The following is a 14,889-nucleotide window of genomic DNA, read 5'->3' as shown; positions in this document are numbered from 1 at the left end:
CAGATCTCAAAACCTGAAATTCTTCTTTTTCAATACCTTCCTATTTCTGGAGCTTTGCACTTCTGATTTGGGTTTTCAATGCATTAGAAAACATGAGCAACCTACGTTACAGCTAACTCTACCTTCATATAAACCACCTGAAACCTAAATAAACACTGTATCCAGACAGGGGCCTTCTTTTGTATTATTCCATTACTCTTCTGTCTTTATTGCTTGTGGCACTGTATTGTACAGTCCACACAGCTTGTTCATATCTGAATTCATTTTAAAAAATTTACAACATCCCAGTGGGTAGATAATGATAAAATATGCTTCTTCCACCCACCTCAGCCTCTTTTTACTTCCACAGCACATGTAATTATAAACACAGCTCTTTTACATAGCCATGTGGACACAACCTCTTCCGCTCTATTTCTCCATCCATTCATCCATCCCAGAATCGCAGCGTTTCAAAAGGCAACAATTGTATGTTTGTTCTTCTGGAATTCCAGCGTAAAAAACTAATTCTTTCTCCCCAAATAACACACAGTTGTAATGATTGCCTATCCTGATATACTCAGACTCACAAGCAGATACTTAATGATATCTGATTTATTGGAAGAATAGTATGCAAATACAGAGAAAGCTGAGAATAACGAAAAGCGCGCCAAATACAAACTAAAAACCCTCGGCTCCAAACGTAATCCCTCCCCTCACCCGGCCATGGCAACCACCCACTCCCAGGTGCTGCTAACCGTTGTTCACACATCCTGGGAAAGCAACCTTGAACACATGAGATAACCCAAACACATTCCAACCCAGCAGCCAACAGATAACAACTCCCCGAAGACAAATCCTCCTCCCTCCCGAGATCAAACACGTATCAGGCAAATGACATACACGTATCAGGGACATGACATGTGAAACGTTACGATGTACCAGGAACATTGGAACAGTGAACATGACACAGTGGAATTGCCTCATGCCTATTAGAAGGTGGCTGTTTCCCCCATCCTCAAAATCTTCTCAATAGGGTCTCTTAAGCTCCCTATCTTTGGAGATTTGCACGACTGGTTTGGACTTTTATAATTAAATCAATTCAGTCCACTCATAGCTAAAACAGATATAGGAGAAATAAACCACTGGTTGATAACTAAGAATGACAAAATCAGCTGGATGCTCAATGAAATTGCTGTAGAGAACTATGTATACAGCACATGAAAAGTTCTACTTGGGCCTACTTTGTCTTATAGGAGATCTGTAATTATCTTAATTATAATTATCAAAATTACCTGAAATATCTTTCAACATATTTTGTTTAAAAACAGCTACAGATTTTAAAAATGCATTGAGGAAATTATACCTTGCAATTTCCCAGGCTTAAATTGGCCTCTTTGTTGACATAACATATAGAGAAAAAGCAAAGAAATACTACTGCTTTCATTCCTTGCTTTTCTGGCTTCTTTATTTATTTGATTCATATTCCTACCTTTCATTCAGGAGCTCAAGATGGCATAGATAGCACTTCCTTAGAGAAAAGGTGAAGGTTGGGGAGGACCTATTAATCAGCCTTCCTCTGTTGTTGTTTATTCGTTTAGTCGCTTTCGACTCTTCGTGACTTCACGGACCAGCCCACGCCAGAGCTTCCTGTTGGTCGTCAACACCCCCAGCTCCCCCAGGGACGAGTCCATCACCTCTAGAATATCATCTATCCATCTTGCCCTTGGTTGGCCCCTCTTCCTTTTGCCTTCCACTCTCCCTAGCATCAGCATCTTCTCCAGGGTGTCCTGTCTTCTCATTATGTGGCCAAAGTATTTCAGTTTTGCCTTTAATATCATTCCCTCAAGTGAGCAGTCTGACTTGATTTCCTGGAGGATGGACTGGTTTGATCTTCTGGCAGTCCAAGTCACTCTCAGAATTTTCCTCCAACACCACAGTTCAAAAGCATCGATCTTCCTTCTCTCAGCCTTCCTTATGGTCCAGCTCTCGCAGCCATATGTTACTACAGGGAACACCATTGCTTTAACTATACGGACCTTTGTTGTCAGCGTGATGTCTCTGCTCTTAACTATTTTATCGAGATTGGTCATTGCTCTTCTCCCAAGGATTAAGCCTCCTCTGATTTCCTGACTGCAGTCAGCATCTGCAGTAATCTTTGCACCTAGAAATACAAAGTTTTTCACTGCTTCTACATTTTCTCCCTCTATTTGCCAGTTATCAATCAAGCTGGTTGCCATAATTTTTTTGAGGTTTAGCTGCAAGCCAGCTTTTGCACTTTCTTCTTTCACCTTCATCATAAGGCTCCTCAGTTCCTCTTCGCTTTCAGCCATCAAAGTGGTATCATCTGCATATCTGAGATTGTTCATGTTTCTTCCAGCAATTTTAACTCCAGCCTTGGATTCCTCAAGCCCAGCTTGTTGCATGATGTGTTCTGCATACAAGTTGAATAGGTAGGGTGAGAGTATACAGCCCTGCCGTACTCCTTTCCCAATCTTAAACCAGTCCGTTGTTCCGTGGTCTGTTCTTACTGTTGCTAATCGTTATACAGATTCTTCGTTTTGTTCTCCCAGGCCATGCTTACCTGTAATTCCAGGTGTCATTTGACTGCCCACCTTAGCATTCCAGTCTCCCGTGATGAAAATAACATCTCTTTTAGGCGTGTTGTCCAGTAGGTGCTGCAGATCCTCATAGAACTGCTCTACTTCAGCTTCTTCAGCATCTGTGGTTGGGTGCTGATATTTGTATCACTGTGATGCTAGATGGCTTGCCCTGAATTCAAATTGAGATCATTCTGTCGTTTTTTGGATTGTATCCAAGCACTGCTTTAGCCACTCTACTATTAATTATGAAGGCTACTCCGTTACTTCTGTGGTCCTCTTGTCCACAGTAATAGATCTGGTGGTCATTTGATGTGAAGTGGCCCATTCCAGTCCATTTCAGTTCACTGATGCCCAAAATGTCTATCTTTAATCTTGACATCTCACCAATAACCACATCCAATTTGCCCTGGCTCATAGATCTTACATTCCAGGTTCCGATGGTGTGTTGATCCTTAGAACATCGGATTCGCTGTTCACCGCCAGCACCGTCGGCCGCTAGCCGTCCTTTCGGCTTTGAGCTAGCTGCGTCATCACGTCTGGGGCTAGTTGAGCTCATCCTCTGTTCCTCCCCAGTAGCATTTTGACCATCTTCCGACCTGGGAGTCTCATCTTCCGATGGTATACTGACATATCTCTGGTTGTACTGATCCATTGAGTTTTCACGGCAAGAATACTGGGGTGGGTTGCCATTACCTTCCCCAGGGATTGCATTTAATCTGACCTCTCTGTCATGACCTTCCCGTCTTGGGTGGCCCTTCACGGTTTAGCTCATGGCATCATTGAGGTGCTCAAGCTCCAGCACCACGACAAGGTAACGATCCTTTGCTGAAGCAGCCTTCCTCTAGGTGGCAGTATTGCAACCAAAAACTCTCCCCACAATTTGAGTTTGATCCCAGCGGAGGCTGGATTCTTGGGTAGCCGGCTCAGGTTGACTCAGCCTTCCATCCTTCCGAGGTCGGTAAAATGAGTACCCAGCTTGCTGGGGAAGGTGACGACTGGGGAAGGAATTGGCAAACCACCCCACTAAAGTCTGCCAAGAAAACGTCACAAAAGCGGCATCCCCCCAAAGGGTCAGACATGACTCGGTGCTTACACAGGGGACCTTTCACCTTTCACTAGGCTTGATTTAGGCTGACAGGCTCTGGCTTCCAGTTGGAAGGACCCTAGTTAAGTGTCCCTTCCACCATAATGATTGAATGCCCCCTCCAGTGTCATCTGCAGCAAGCCAAGTTTTTGTTAAAATGACAAAGCATGTGTCACAACATCACAATGCAAGCTCTACGCCTTATGTATTTCCATACGACATCTGAGGCACAAAAGGGGCAGAGTTTGCATCATGATGTCAGAACTCATTTCATCATTTATCTCTCCTGTGAATGCCCATAACCCCCTCCTGTACAATTTACTACAGGAAATGGGGAGCTGGAGTATTTTGGCTCAAGGCTAACCTGGGGAAAAACTGGCTAAATTTCCAAAGAGCTTTCTTTTGACTTTATATAAAGATGCAACCCTCTGCATTTTCCTCTGTGTTTAGAGGATGTCCAATTATAGCACAGGGCCTTTTTGTTACGAGAGGCATGACAACCATATTTGTTTTATAAGGAATAGAAACAAACTTAAACTATTAAAGAACTGTAGGAAAAATAGAGACTTTACCTTAAAAGCTTTTGGCGAGCTGTATTCTGCAACTGTGTAATTCTCTCAGGACCAAAATGCAGCAGGCCATTTGGGCCATCAGAGACTAATTTGTTAATGCAAGTCCTTAGAATGTTTATCTATGAAGACAGTGATTTTTTTTAACAAGAACAGTGGCAGTTGGCAATTATATTTTTAAAAATAAAATGAATTAAACTGTTTAGCTTCTAACAAAATCATTTACTTGATTACATTTAGAAGACTTTTAAATTCAAGTTTTCAGTCTACTAATCTTTTGATTTTCAGATTCTCTGGCAGTAACCTCCAGCCACTAAGTCAATGGTTGGGCTGCAGAAAAATCATGGGAGCTGTTCTCCAATGCATTTGGAATACCCAGGTTCCTCTTAAGAGTAAGAATATATAATTTAATCAACTCATGTTACCATCTTATGAAGGAAAAGCCTATGAGCCTGGTTCAGACATAATACTTAATCAGAATTTTTAAAGTCATAGTTGTTGAACAAGTTGATGTGGCCTACTTTGTGCATTATGCTAAGCCAAAACCTAAATACATCATATTACAGTTCCAGTGACTGTCTAAACCAGTGTTTCTCAACCTTGGCAACTTTAAGATATGTCGACTTCAACTCTCAGAATGCCCCAGCCACCCATGCTGGATGGGGAATTCTGGGAGTTGAAGTCCAGTTATCTTAAAGTTGCCAAGGTTGAGAAACACTGGTCTAAATTTTTTTTTCTTTGCATGTATTAAACCTTCATTCTCTGGACCACCATTCAAGTAGACTTGACAATGGACAAAGTCTTTTGTTTCTGTAGCTGAACAATTGATATAATGTGCATAATTTACATTTTAAATTTACATCGTAATACACAAATGATTTAAATTGATGCAAATAACCTAAAAATACCAAATACATAATAACACAAATTATATTACCTTCATCAATTTGCAATTAACTAACAGCTTCTTCCATAAATGTCCATCAAACTGCACATAGTCATACTCCCTGGGAACTATGGGAGTTACAGTCCCAATATATTTCAGGCATTTCAGATTGGTGGTTAGATTACAAAACATTCTCAGAATAATGAAGTATGTTTTCCAAATGCCAAGCTTTTCCACTAATAACAATTTTCACACTTGTACATTGCAACTGCAGACTGAAGACCCACTTCTCTGCACCTGTGTCTGATGATCCAGACTAACTCCAGCTTTATTGCCCACCAACATTAACAGTACATCTATTAATTGAAACTCGTCGCAAAAGTGGCGTCCCCCCAAAGGGTCAGACATGACTTGGTGCTTGCACAGGGGACCTTTCACCTTTCACTTTCACTCTTAAATACTTCTTAATGGTTTGCAACTAAAAGGTCTTTAGAAATGTGTAATCTGCAAGTAGCCTAGGACAGATTTCAAGAATACCCACATTCCTGTTTACATAATGGGAAGCATCAATTAGATCCAGGCAATCTGCCAAGGAAGCTGTTAAACATTTGAAAGACAGACTGTTACTTCCTCCTCAGGCAATGATGCCTGGGGAGGATGGGATGTTAATTTTTAAAAATGTAGTATTTTATAAGCTACTTGTATGTCTTGGGAAAACTGAAAGGTCAATCGGTTTTAAACAGATTTTAATGCATAGTGCAGACATCCCCAAACAGTTGTTAGGTCTGAGCTGCTTTCCTGATTCAAACTCAACAAAACACAGCTTGAAAGACCGGAATTAGCACCCCAGCACTCCCTTTGAGGCCGATACCCCAAAGAGATGAAGCCAAATGCTTGAAGCTTTTTTTTTAAAAAGAAGGGTTAGAATTTGGGGCCATTTTAAGAATCAAAATGAATATCTTAAGACTGGCAGAAACTTTATAGCATGTCAGCCATTTTTTCCCAAAGGAGCAGGCCAAAATTAGGGACAATTCTGCCTGTTAAGCCCCACATTTCCCAAAAATAGGAGAAAAAAATGGCATAATTTCAGCCTTAACTATTTAAGTGACATCACAACTAGACTGTCTAGGCCAATTTTAGGACAGTGCATAGAATTTCTCCAGGATGAGTAAGCTTCCTTATCATGTTAGCTATATGCATTTTTCTTGCTTCCTCCATGGGTAGCATAGAAATGCAGAGGTTTCTGTTTCTCCCTGGTCACTATTATTTTCACTAGCCTTTTTTCATTATTATTCTAAAGAGAAACCCAAATAAAAACTTCTTATAGACTCCAAACTATTAGAGGCTGAATAATATATCTGAAAAGCATCAGCTTCACCTGATTCCCTGGGAACAGAGGCTCATTCATATTACTTAAACTATGTGTAGTTTCTCTGGTTCCTATAAAATTCAACGAGCTACTTGGGTGAGTAACTACAGGTTTGCAGCCTTAGTATGCCACCATTCTCTCATCATCATCGTTTTGCAAAGCAATTTACATGCAAAATGAATACATAACACAATAGCAAACTATTGCACAGAGAAATAAAAACTGGCTGGTCATGCACTGAACTAAGACATCGTTTGTTTAACAATGGCTTTGTTCTTTGTCTGTTGCAGATTTAAGATTTAGAAAATAGTCACATAAGACTGTGCCTACAATCCAGCAAGCAAAATTATCTGCAAGTTACAACCAGGCAATCTTGTTTCACAGAAACCAGACAATTTCTTAATTCTGAAGAAGTCAGATTTATTCCAAGAAACCTAGGGGAGTACATTAAGATGACATTCCAATCATACGCTGTCGTAACATCTGAAAAGGTGAAGCACATTTTACCTGTGTTATGACATCTGCATCAATCTGCACATCAAATGTCAGTTCCATATCATGGTCCTGGAGGACTGGGCTTCCCAGGGACTGGTTCCAGCCCAAACCACATAGAACACCGATGTATTTCTTCCTGCTTTCATCAACCCTGAAGAAACAAGTTTATTAATGGTAAGTGTAAGAAAAATATAGCACCTACGCCTGATAGCTATTGTCATAATGATCCTATACAGACATAACAGTTTGCATCCAAATGTCATTTCCGCAAAAGGAAGAACTCCTTCTATTTGCAGAAGGCTTTTTTAACTGGTTCCAGGAGACCCTCAAAGGGAAGTGGGACTTTCCTTACCCTCTGTAGCCCCCGCTGCCCCCCCCCCATGAAGCAAATTTCTAGCGGGCTGCAAAGAAAAATTAGAGTAGAAGCATTTGTTACAGTGATCACCAAATTCTTCCTTGGAAATGTTCACATACCTGAGGTTTATCACAGGAGCAAACAGCATGCTCAGTAAGGCTGGGAGCCCCGGAATATGAGGCATGAGAGAAGTTTCCCTTAGCATCATTGTTGAGCCTAAAAAACAAATTAATATGGACATTTAAAAAAAAAAATCACACACATACTCAGCTATATGATCAGAATTACGGCATAGACAGAAAAGGGTACAGGTAGTCCTTGCTTAACAACTATTTGTTTAGTGACGGTTCAGACTTACGACAGTGCTGAAAAAACCAACTTACAATTGGTCCTCACACTTATTACTCTCGTAGCATCTCCGCAGTCATGTGATCATGGTTTGGGCGCTTGGCAACCAGTTCACGTTTATGACCATCGCAGTGTCCTGTGGTCACGTGATTGCCATTTTCAATCTTCCCAGCTGGCTTCTGGCAAGCAAAATCAATGGGGAACCATGTGATTTGTTTAATGACCACGTGGTTTGCTTAATGCCTGCAGTAGTTCGCTTAACAACTGCGGCAAAAAAGTTGCACAATCGGGTCAGATTCGCTTAATGACTGCTTTGCTTAGCAACCAAAATTCCGGTCCCAATTCTGGTTGTTAAGTGAGGACTACCTGTATACAACTTTGACAGAGCATTCTTTACCTGTTGCATTTACAGATATGGAAGCAGCCACCAGCATTTGTTGAAATGCATCCTCAGGAGCATCAACAACAACAACAGAGTTTACACTTTCCTTGTCTATCAAGACTGTTCTAGAGAAAGGAAGAAGAATCATCATGATTATGAGAAATTTTAAAAATCCAAGACTACAACATTTTGTTGACCGATTGGTTAAGTTTACTGAAAGCTTTTCAAATGTTTAAAAATAAACACCGCTATAATTATTTAAATAACCCTCTATATACAGTACAAGTATTTGCACAAACCATAACAAGCAGAGAACATTCTAGAAATATCTCACAACCATTTCCTTCACAGAAGACAGAATGCAGAAACTAAACACAAAGGAGGCATGCTTCCAGACAGGGTTCAAAGTGCTACCAGAGGGGGGGAAACATGTAAATTTTCTATCTCTGCTTCTTTATTGGTTAAAAAATGAGGAAAAGATAGAAAAATGGGAGTGGTGAAATGAATTGAAGATGCCGCTACCTGGACCCTGCATCCCCTTCATAAAACGTTGTGAATGGGCAGGACAGTAAGAATCACAAAGAACAGTTTGTGCTGCTTTCTGCCTTAGCTCAATCAATGATTTGGACAAAAGGTCCATCTGAAGCAGTGTTCTTAGCCTGCAGTGGCCCACTAGATACCTTGGGGGGGCCTAAAAGCAAAGCCTGAAGTTTATAATCTTTCACAGTTGCTCCCAAAGCACTGTAGAACAGCATCTTACCTGAACCTGGAAATTCTGGTCATACTGCTGAATATTAGGCTGTAGGGATTGAAAGGGCCAAGCAGTACTACCTTTTGGGGGAAAAAGAGAGAGAGGGAGAGAGAGAGAGAGAGAGAGAATGGGATTAAGAAAGCATATACAACATTTCAGTTTGTTAGCTTTGGGATTTGTCTTCACTAAGTTAAGTGAAATTCAGTCGTTCATTTTTTTGTCTTCTCTCCCAAGGTAACTCACATAGCACAAAAAGCCTCTTCTGAGGACCCAAGACAGCAGCATTGTGAGCTGTGTCTTACAGGATTAACATGCAGCCCAAAAGGAGGCAGAAGGCTGACTTACACAAAATATAATGCTTGATCGTGGTTGAGATACGAAAATCTTGCCACACATATCCTATCTCCTCTTTGGTCACTGCCAAAAAGAGGCTGTTTAAATAACATGTGAATCCTAAACTGCAGATAATCTTAATCAAGGTGTTTTGAAACAAGCCTCTCCTAATCCAAAATCTAAAATCGGTTCTTGGAACAAATCATGAAGATTTAACAGACAGGAAGAAAAGAAGGCAGGCTCCCAAAACCTCCTCCACAATATCCCAGAGGGGAAAAAGTCACACCCACACCTGAGACATGGCCTTGTACATTTTGCTTTTTTTTTTTACAGTAAATTTTATTATGTTTCAAGGAAAGAATAAAAACAATAAAAACAAAAAACTACAAAAAAGAAAAAAATACTAAAAAAGTGCAGAAACACAAGAGAAATTTTTTTTTTAGAATTACAGAAAGATGTGGCTTCTGACTTTTAACATCAAGAATATACAAGATTTCCATAATCGATCTCTTACTCTATATTAAACCAAAACGCCACATTTCTATAAGTCATTCCACTTAACACATAATGAAAATCACTAAGTACAATTATTCCTCCCCCTTATATTAAAATGAAAAACGTTCATATAAACCTCCTAAACATCTTTCTCCCCTCCAAAAGGTAAAACATATTTAATTATTTCCTTCCTACCACTATTCTATAGAGCCTCGTGTGGCGCAGAGTGGTAGGCGGCAACATTGTAACCAAAAACTCTCCCCGAGACCCAAGTTCGATCCCAGCGGAAGCTGGATTCTCGGGTAGCCGGCTCAGGCTGACTCAGCCTCCCATCCTTCCGAGGTCACTAAAATGAGCACCCAGCTTGCTGGGGAAGGTGATGACTGGGGAAGGCAATGGCAAACCACCCCGCTATAGTGTGCCAAGAAAACGCTGCGAAACCACCCAGAGTCCCTCTTTTGGGGGAGATGGGCGGTAATTAAATTTGAATAAATAAATAAATAAATAACAACTTCAAATTTAATAAAAATATAGTAACAGGAAGACAATTATTTACTTAATCTTTGAAATTTCCTTTGGAAGGAAAATGAAATCCAAAACGTAAAGAAAATTAAAAAGTATTCCCAAAAATAATGTTAAGCGCCAAGAGAAACAGCTTCTCCTCGATGTAAAAAGCCTCTCTTGGGGTACAAATACTCTAAAAAAAAATGGTGATTTAGAAATGGGGTGGCCGTTCTTAGTGCCCCTTTAAGGCTACAGCGTGGCTTGGAAATGATGACGTCCCCACCTTCTGGGAGCTCTTACCGTCGACCACGAAACACTGTTTGCGGTCTCCTGGCTGCAAGCCACCATTCTGGAGGACAAATGGGATGATTCTGAGAGTTCTCCTTGATCCGGAGAACAGTTCTGGGCTTCAGGAAAGCCTGCCTGAGCCCCCAAAAAAGCTGCCACGCTGCCCGCTCCACCCACCGAAACAGCGGCACAGCCGCTCAGAACACCATTCCCACCAGAAGCCACCTTCTTCATTTTTCTGAACAAGAAATTGTCTAATTCTCTACAAGCAAGAAACTAATGGTACAAACACTACTGCTTCACAAATTAACTTTTAATAAGTACAAAGTATTTTGTGGTTTTTTTCAGCCGTTTTCTATAAAGATGAGGAGAGGAAAAAAAAACAAAAATCACAATGGTTTTAACACGGAATGATGAAGCAATCTTGCTATTCATAGAAACAGAAAGGAAAACAGCATTTCGTACTTCAGGTGAGCTATTAAATGCTCACCACTGAAATGGGGGAGGTAGTGGGGAACAGATATACCCTTTAAACTTACTTTGCAATTTGGGGCACTAATCCTGTTAGCAGAGCAGCTCTCCAACATTTCAACCAGGGAAGTCTCTTCTCTTGAGCTCTTCTGGGGGGATGCCAATTTGTTCCCCTTACTCTCTCCTGGCTTTGAAAACAGTTGTTTGAGATTTTCATGACTTAGCTAAAGAGATTGGGGAAAAAGATTTTGAAAAGTGAGTGAAAAGGCAGGAAGGGGAATTATTATTTAATAGATTTATATCCTGCCTTTCTTCTGGGAGGGGGAGAAGCACCCAGACAGCACTCCCTCCTCCAGTTTTGTCCGAGAACCAGCTCCCTTGATGTAGGATGGACTGAGAGAGAGAGACAAGGCCAAAGTGACCTTGTGGGCTGCCATGGCTCAGGGCGAACATGAATCTGAGTCTTTCCAGTCACACCTCATCACCTTCCCCACTACACCACAATAAACAATTGTTACACTGCTATACCAGCCTGTTCTCTTCAGTGGGTGAAAAGCACCCTAGACCATTTCCTATTTCTGCTCCCTTCAAATACAGGATTCAACAGGCTTATTCTTAATCCTTTTGGTGGGAGAAGACATTTCCTCACCCTTCCTCATGACAAATGAGAAATTCTTTCTCACGCATAAGGGAAAGTATAAGACTCAAATGTGCCAAAGAAAGTTTGAGAATCAAAGCCCAAGCAACAAGTTTTATTAAGTCCAGCTGGAAGAATACAAGAAAAAATGAACAGAGAGAACAGAAAGCTCTTGCAGAGCAAACACAAGGTCCTAAGCTTTCTTCTCCAATTTAGAAGGGCACTGAAAATCATTGAAACAGGAACCCTCAACTGCAGTCTGACCTGGTTCTGAATAATCTGCTGAAGCATCTACATCAGACAGAGGAAAGTGCCAGCTCAAGATGTCTGTTTTATAATGTATTTTCCAAAAATAAAACATGAAGCCGATGTACTGCTGACTCTACCTGTATCTTCTAAATTTAATTATTAGGTCTTTTGTGGGAAAAACCAGCAGACATCTCTCTAGCTGGCACCTTAAGAAACTAACATGTGTATTATCTTATAAGATTTCATGGATCACAGTCCTTTTCACCAAATGCATGGAGGAATTTTACATGCACATATGTAAAACCTACCAGAGAGTTGGGAAGGGAAAGGAAAGGAAGGGAAGGCAGAATGGGAAAAAGAGTTGTGAGGCAGAATAGATACTGTTAGCAAAGCTGAATTGATATAATAAAGGCATCCTTATACTGATGAGTTGTGTAGTATAATAAGTAACCTTACATTCTGCTTAAATCATGAGAATGTTAAATCTGCCAATCAATCAATGTTAAATCTCCCAATCAATTCTAGCTCAACTAATTCACAGTGAAATCCGTCTTTCCAATGCTCTTTTGTAAGGATGGCCGCCTTGAGGTCAGTAACCATCCTTAACTCACTTTTTTGCTTCTACAAGTTCAAGAAACTACAGTTCCAATCCTTTCCCTAACAGAAATAACATATAGAGAATACTCTCATACCTTTGATTCATAAGAGTCGTCCACAGGTTCAGCATAGCCTTCTTGAATAAGGATGGTGCAGATATTCACAATGTCCATAATTCCAGAGTATCGAAGCACATCCACATGCAAGATGCCATGCACAATTGAGAAAATCTTCACCATCAGGGCACAGTCGTTGATCAAGGAAGCAAATCTTTGGCTTGCAGCATAACTCCATTGTTCTCCACAAACAAGAGACTGTGCAGAGGGACGCATTCTGCGCACTTTGAATTCCAGAGCCTGAACAAAAAACATCCAAACAAATATACATTTTCCAAGAAAATGAAATACTTTGACTGCTCCACTTCCCCACAGCACTGTCCCCTCATTCATTAAAAACTAGAAAAAAGTTTACCTGAAAGGGAATCTCTTGAAGGTGGCTCGGAATCTCTCGTAACTGGTTCAAAGCCACTTTTGATCTATTGCCATAATCTACATAGAACACCTGTACAATAAACAGCAATTAAAAGAGACTTCTTCCAAGACCTAGAAGAAAACAGATCACAAATGCAACCCCAGGCAAGAGCAAGCTGGCTTACATATACTAATAAGGTACAGACCATGGTTTACAAGCCACAACGGCTAGGGTCACACATCACATAAAGCTAAACTTTGTTACAAAGTATGGCTTAACTCAACATGCCCAGCTCTTGTGCAAGTTGAGGTCTGCTTCATTCAAAACAGGGGTATGCTATTTAATTTCCAATCGTTGCTTCAGCTAGCTCTTTCCATCATCTCCCCCAAACAGTATCGTATCTGACTGCTCTTTCCCAAATATTCATTCAAACATGGCCTACACTCAAACCAAATCAAGCAGCACCCAAAAGAAGCAACAGTGAAAAACAGTTTATCTACTGATACTCCTGGCTGCTTCAATGGTCTCCCTGCTAGTGCCAGCAAGTGACAGAAATAACAAGTATTGGCAGATATTTTTATGTGACTGGGAGTAAATACATTCCTCAGCCCTTCATCCTCAAGTGCGCTGGCTGCTGCTGGCTCAGAACAATGCAACTTATTGTCCAACGTATCTCAAATGAACTAAGCTGGGAAGGCCATGCTGTAGCACTACATGTGGACTCTTGCTATTAAGAAGTGGGATTTTTAAAAATGTCACTCTCCTGTTCCCTTCCAAAAGAGATCCGTGCTTTTATTGCCTTTACTCAAAGCAGTGCATAATGTATTTTTAAAATGCAAGCAGAGAGGCCAAACCTTTTTCAGGTGCTGCCATCTGTTTAACTGTTACACTATACACATTCTGTATGATTATGCTTGAACATGCTCAAGGATTTGAAAAAGAAGCACCTCAGCACTTTCTCCAGACACATACAGGACTTGGGCTCGGTAGTATCTCTTGTTTTCCCAGTCAGTAAAAGGTGCCAAACAAACCAAGTCTGGATAGGGGTGAACAGGCAGAGAGATCAACTCCAGCTGGCTGATCTCAGCAGACAGATTTTGCAGTAAAGCTGTATTTCTTTCATCTATTCTGTATCCCCAGAAGTGTCCAACCTCTACAACCTGAAAAAGGTAAGATACTTTTTGTAGCATGCTTTGACACCATCCCTCCCCGCTCCCCACATTCTGACAGACATGCTTGCAGCTGCACAAGCTGGAAACGTCTAGAAAAGCCTTCCTGGAAACTGTCCTTAAGGAATCTGACCTCAAATTCTGTTATGTATAATTTGCACATTCAAATTTATGGCTGGCACTCCAATTTATCATGACTGCAACATCTGCATATATAACCGAGTCACACACAGAAATAAGTCTGGATTTTCAAACTGCTCTTAATCAACAGGATTTAGTTAATAATCAGTTTAAAGCACAGTTTCAGAGTCAGGCAGGACAAGAAAAAAAAAGGAAAAATTTAAATCCTTTATCTCAGGATTTATTCCAGGTTTTTATATTTTGCAAGTGACTATTTTTGAGCTAATTATTTGCTGTTCTGTTCTTCTGTAACATTTAAACGTTTTTTAACTAAATTGCCATGTCAGGGCACTGTTTTTTCAGCAAAATTAACAATGTTTTAAGGCCTTAGTTTTTAGGAATGAAATTACAGGTAGTCTTTGCTTAATGACCCACAATTGGGGCTGGCAACTCTGTCACTAAGTGATGGCGTCATTAAGCGAGTCATCACATGACCACAACAGACTTATGACCTCACTTCTGCTGCAGTTGTTAAGCAAATCACCCATGATCATTAAGCAAGAGATTACATGACCGTGACTTCCGATTTTGCTGCCAGCTTCTCCACTGACTCTGCTTGTTGGAAGTTGGCTGTGAAGTGCCTGAATGTCAATCACTTGCCTGCGGGGATGCTGCAATGGCCAAAAATGTGAGGACAGGTCATAAAGTTACTTTTTCAGCACCGCCATAACTTCTAA

At 40.7% G+C, this 14,889-nt stretch overlaps 1 protein-coding gene across 1 annotated transcript in view; it reads right to left on the bottom strand.

Moving 5' to 3' along the window:
- TDRD9 (tudor domain containing 9) overlaps window positions 1-14,889 on the bottom strand; it is a 94,821-nt gene that overhangs the window by 2,432 nt on the left and 77,500 nt on the right. Inside the window, exons 28-36 of the mRNA XM_063290390.1 lie at window positions 13,811-14,023; window positions 12,864-12,953; window positions 12,488-12,748; window positions 10,974-11,133; window positions 8,828-8,894; window positions 8,083-8,192; window positions 7,457-7,553; window positions 6,995-7,133; window positions 4,236-4,354 (exon numbers count right to left, since the gene is read on the bottom strand). Coding sequence (XP_063146460.1) covers window positions 4,236-4,354; window positions 6,995-7,133; window positions 7,457-7,553; window positions 8,083-8,192; window positions 8,828-8,894; window positions 10,974-11,133; window positions 12,488-12,748; window positions 12,864-12,953; window positions 13,811-14,023 — 1,256 coding nt within the window. The remainder of the gene's footprint in view (window positions 1-4,235; window positions 4,355-6,994; window positions 7,134-7,456; window positions 7,554-8,082; window positions 8,193-8,827; window positions 8,895-10,973; window positions 11,134-12,487; window positions 12,749-12,863; window positions 12,954-13,810; window positions 14,024-14,889) is intronic.

This window comes from Candoia aspera, chromosome 1 (assembly GCF_035149785.1).
Source record: "Candoia aspera isolate rCanAsp1 chromosome 1, rCanAsp1.hap2, whole genome shotgun sequence".
Classification (NCBI taxonomy): Eukaryota; Metazoa; Chordata; class Lepidosauria; order Squamata; family Boidae; genus Candoia; species Candoia aspera.
Note: the sequence above shows the minus strand (reverse complement) of the source record. Positions and strands in the feature narration are given on the sequence as shown.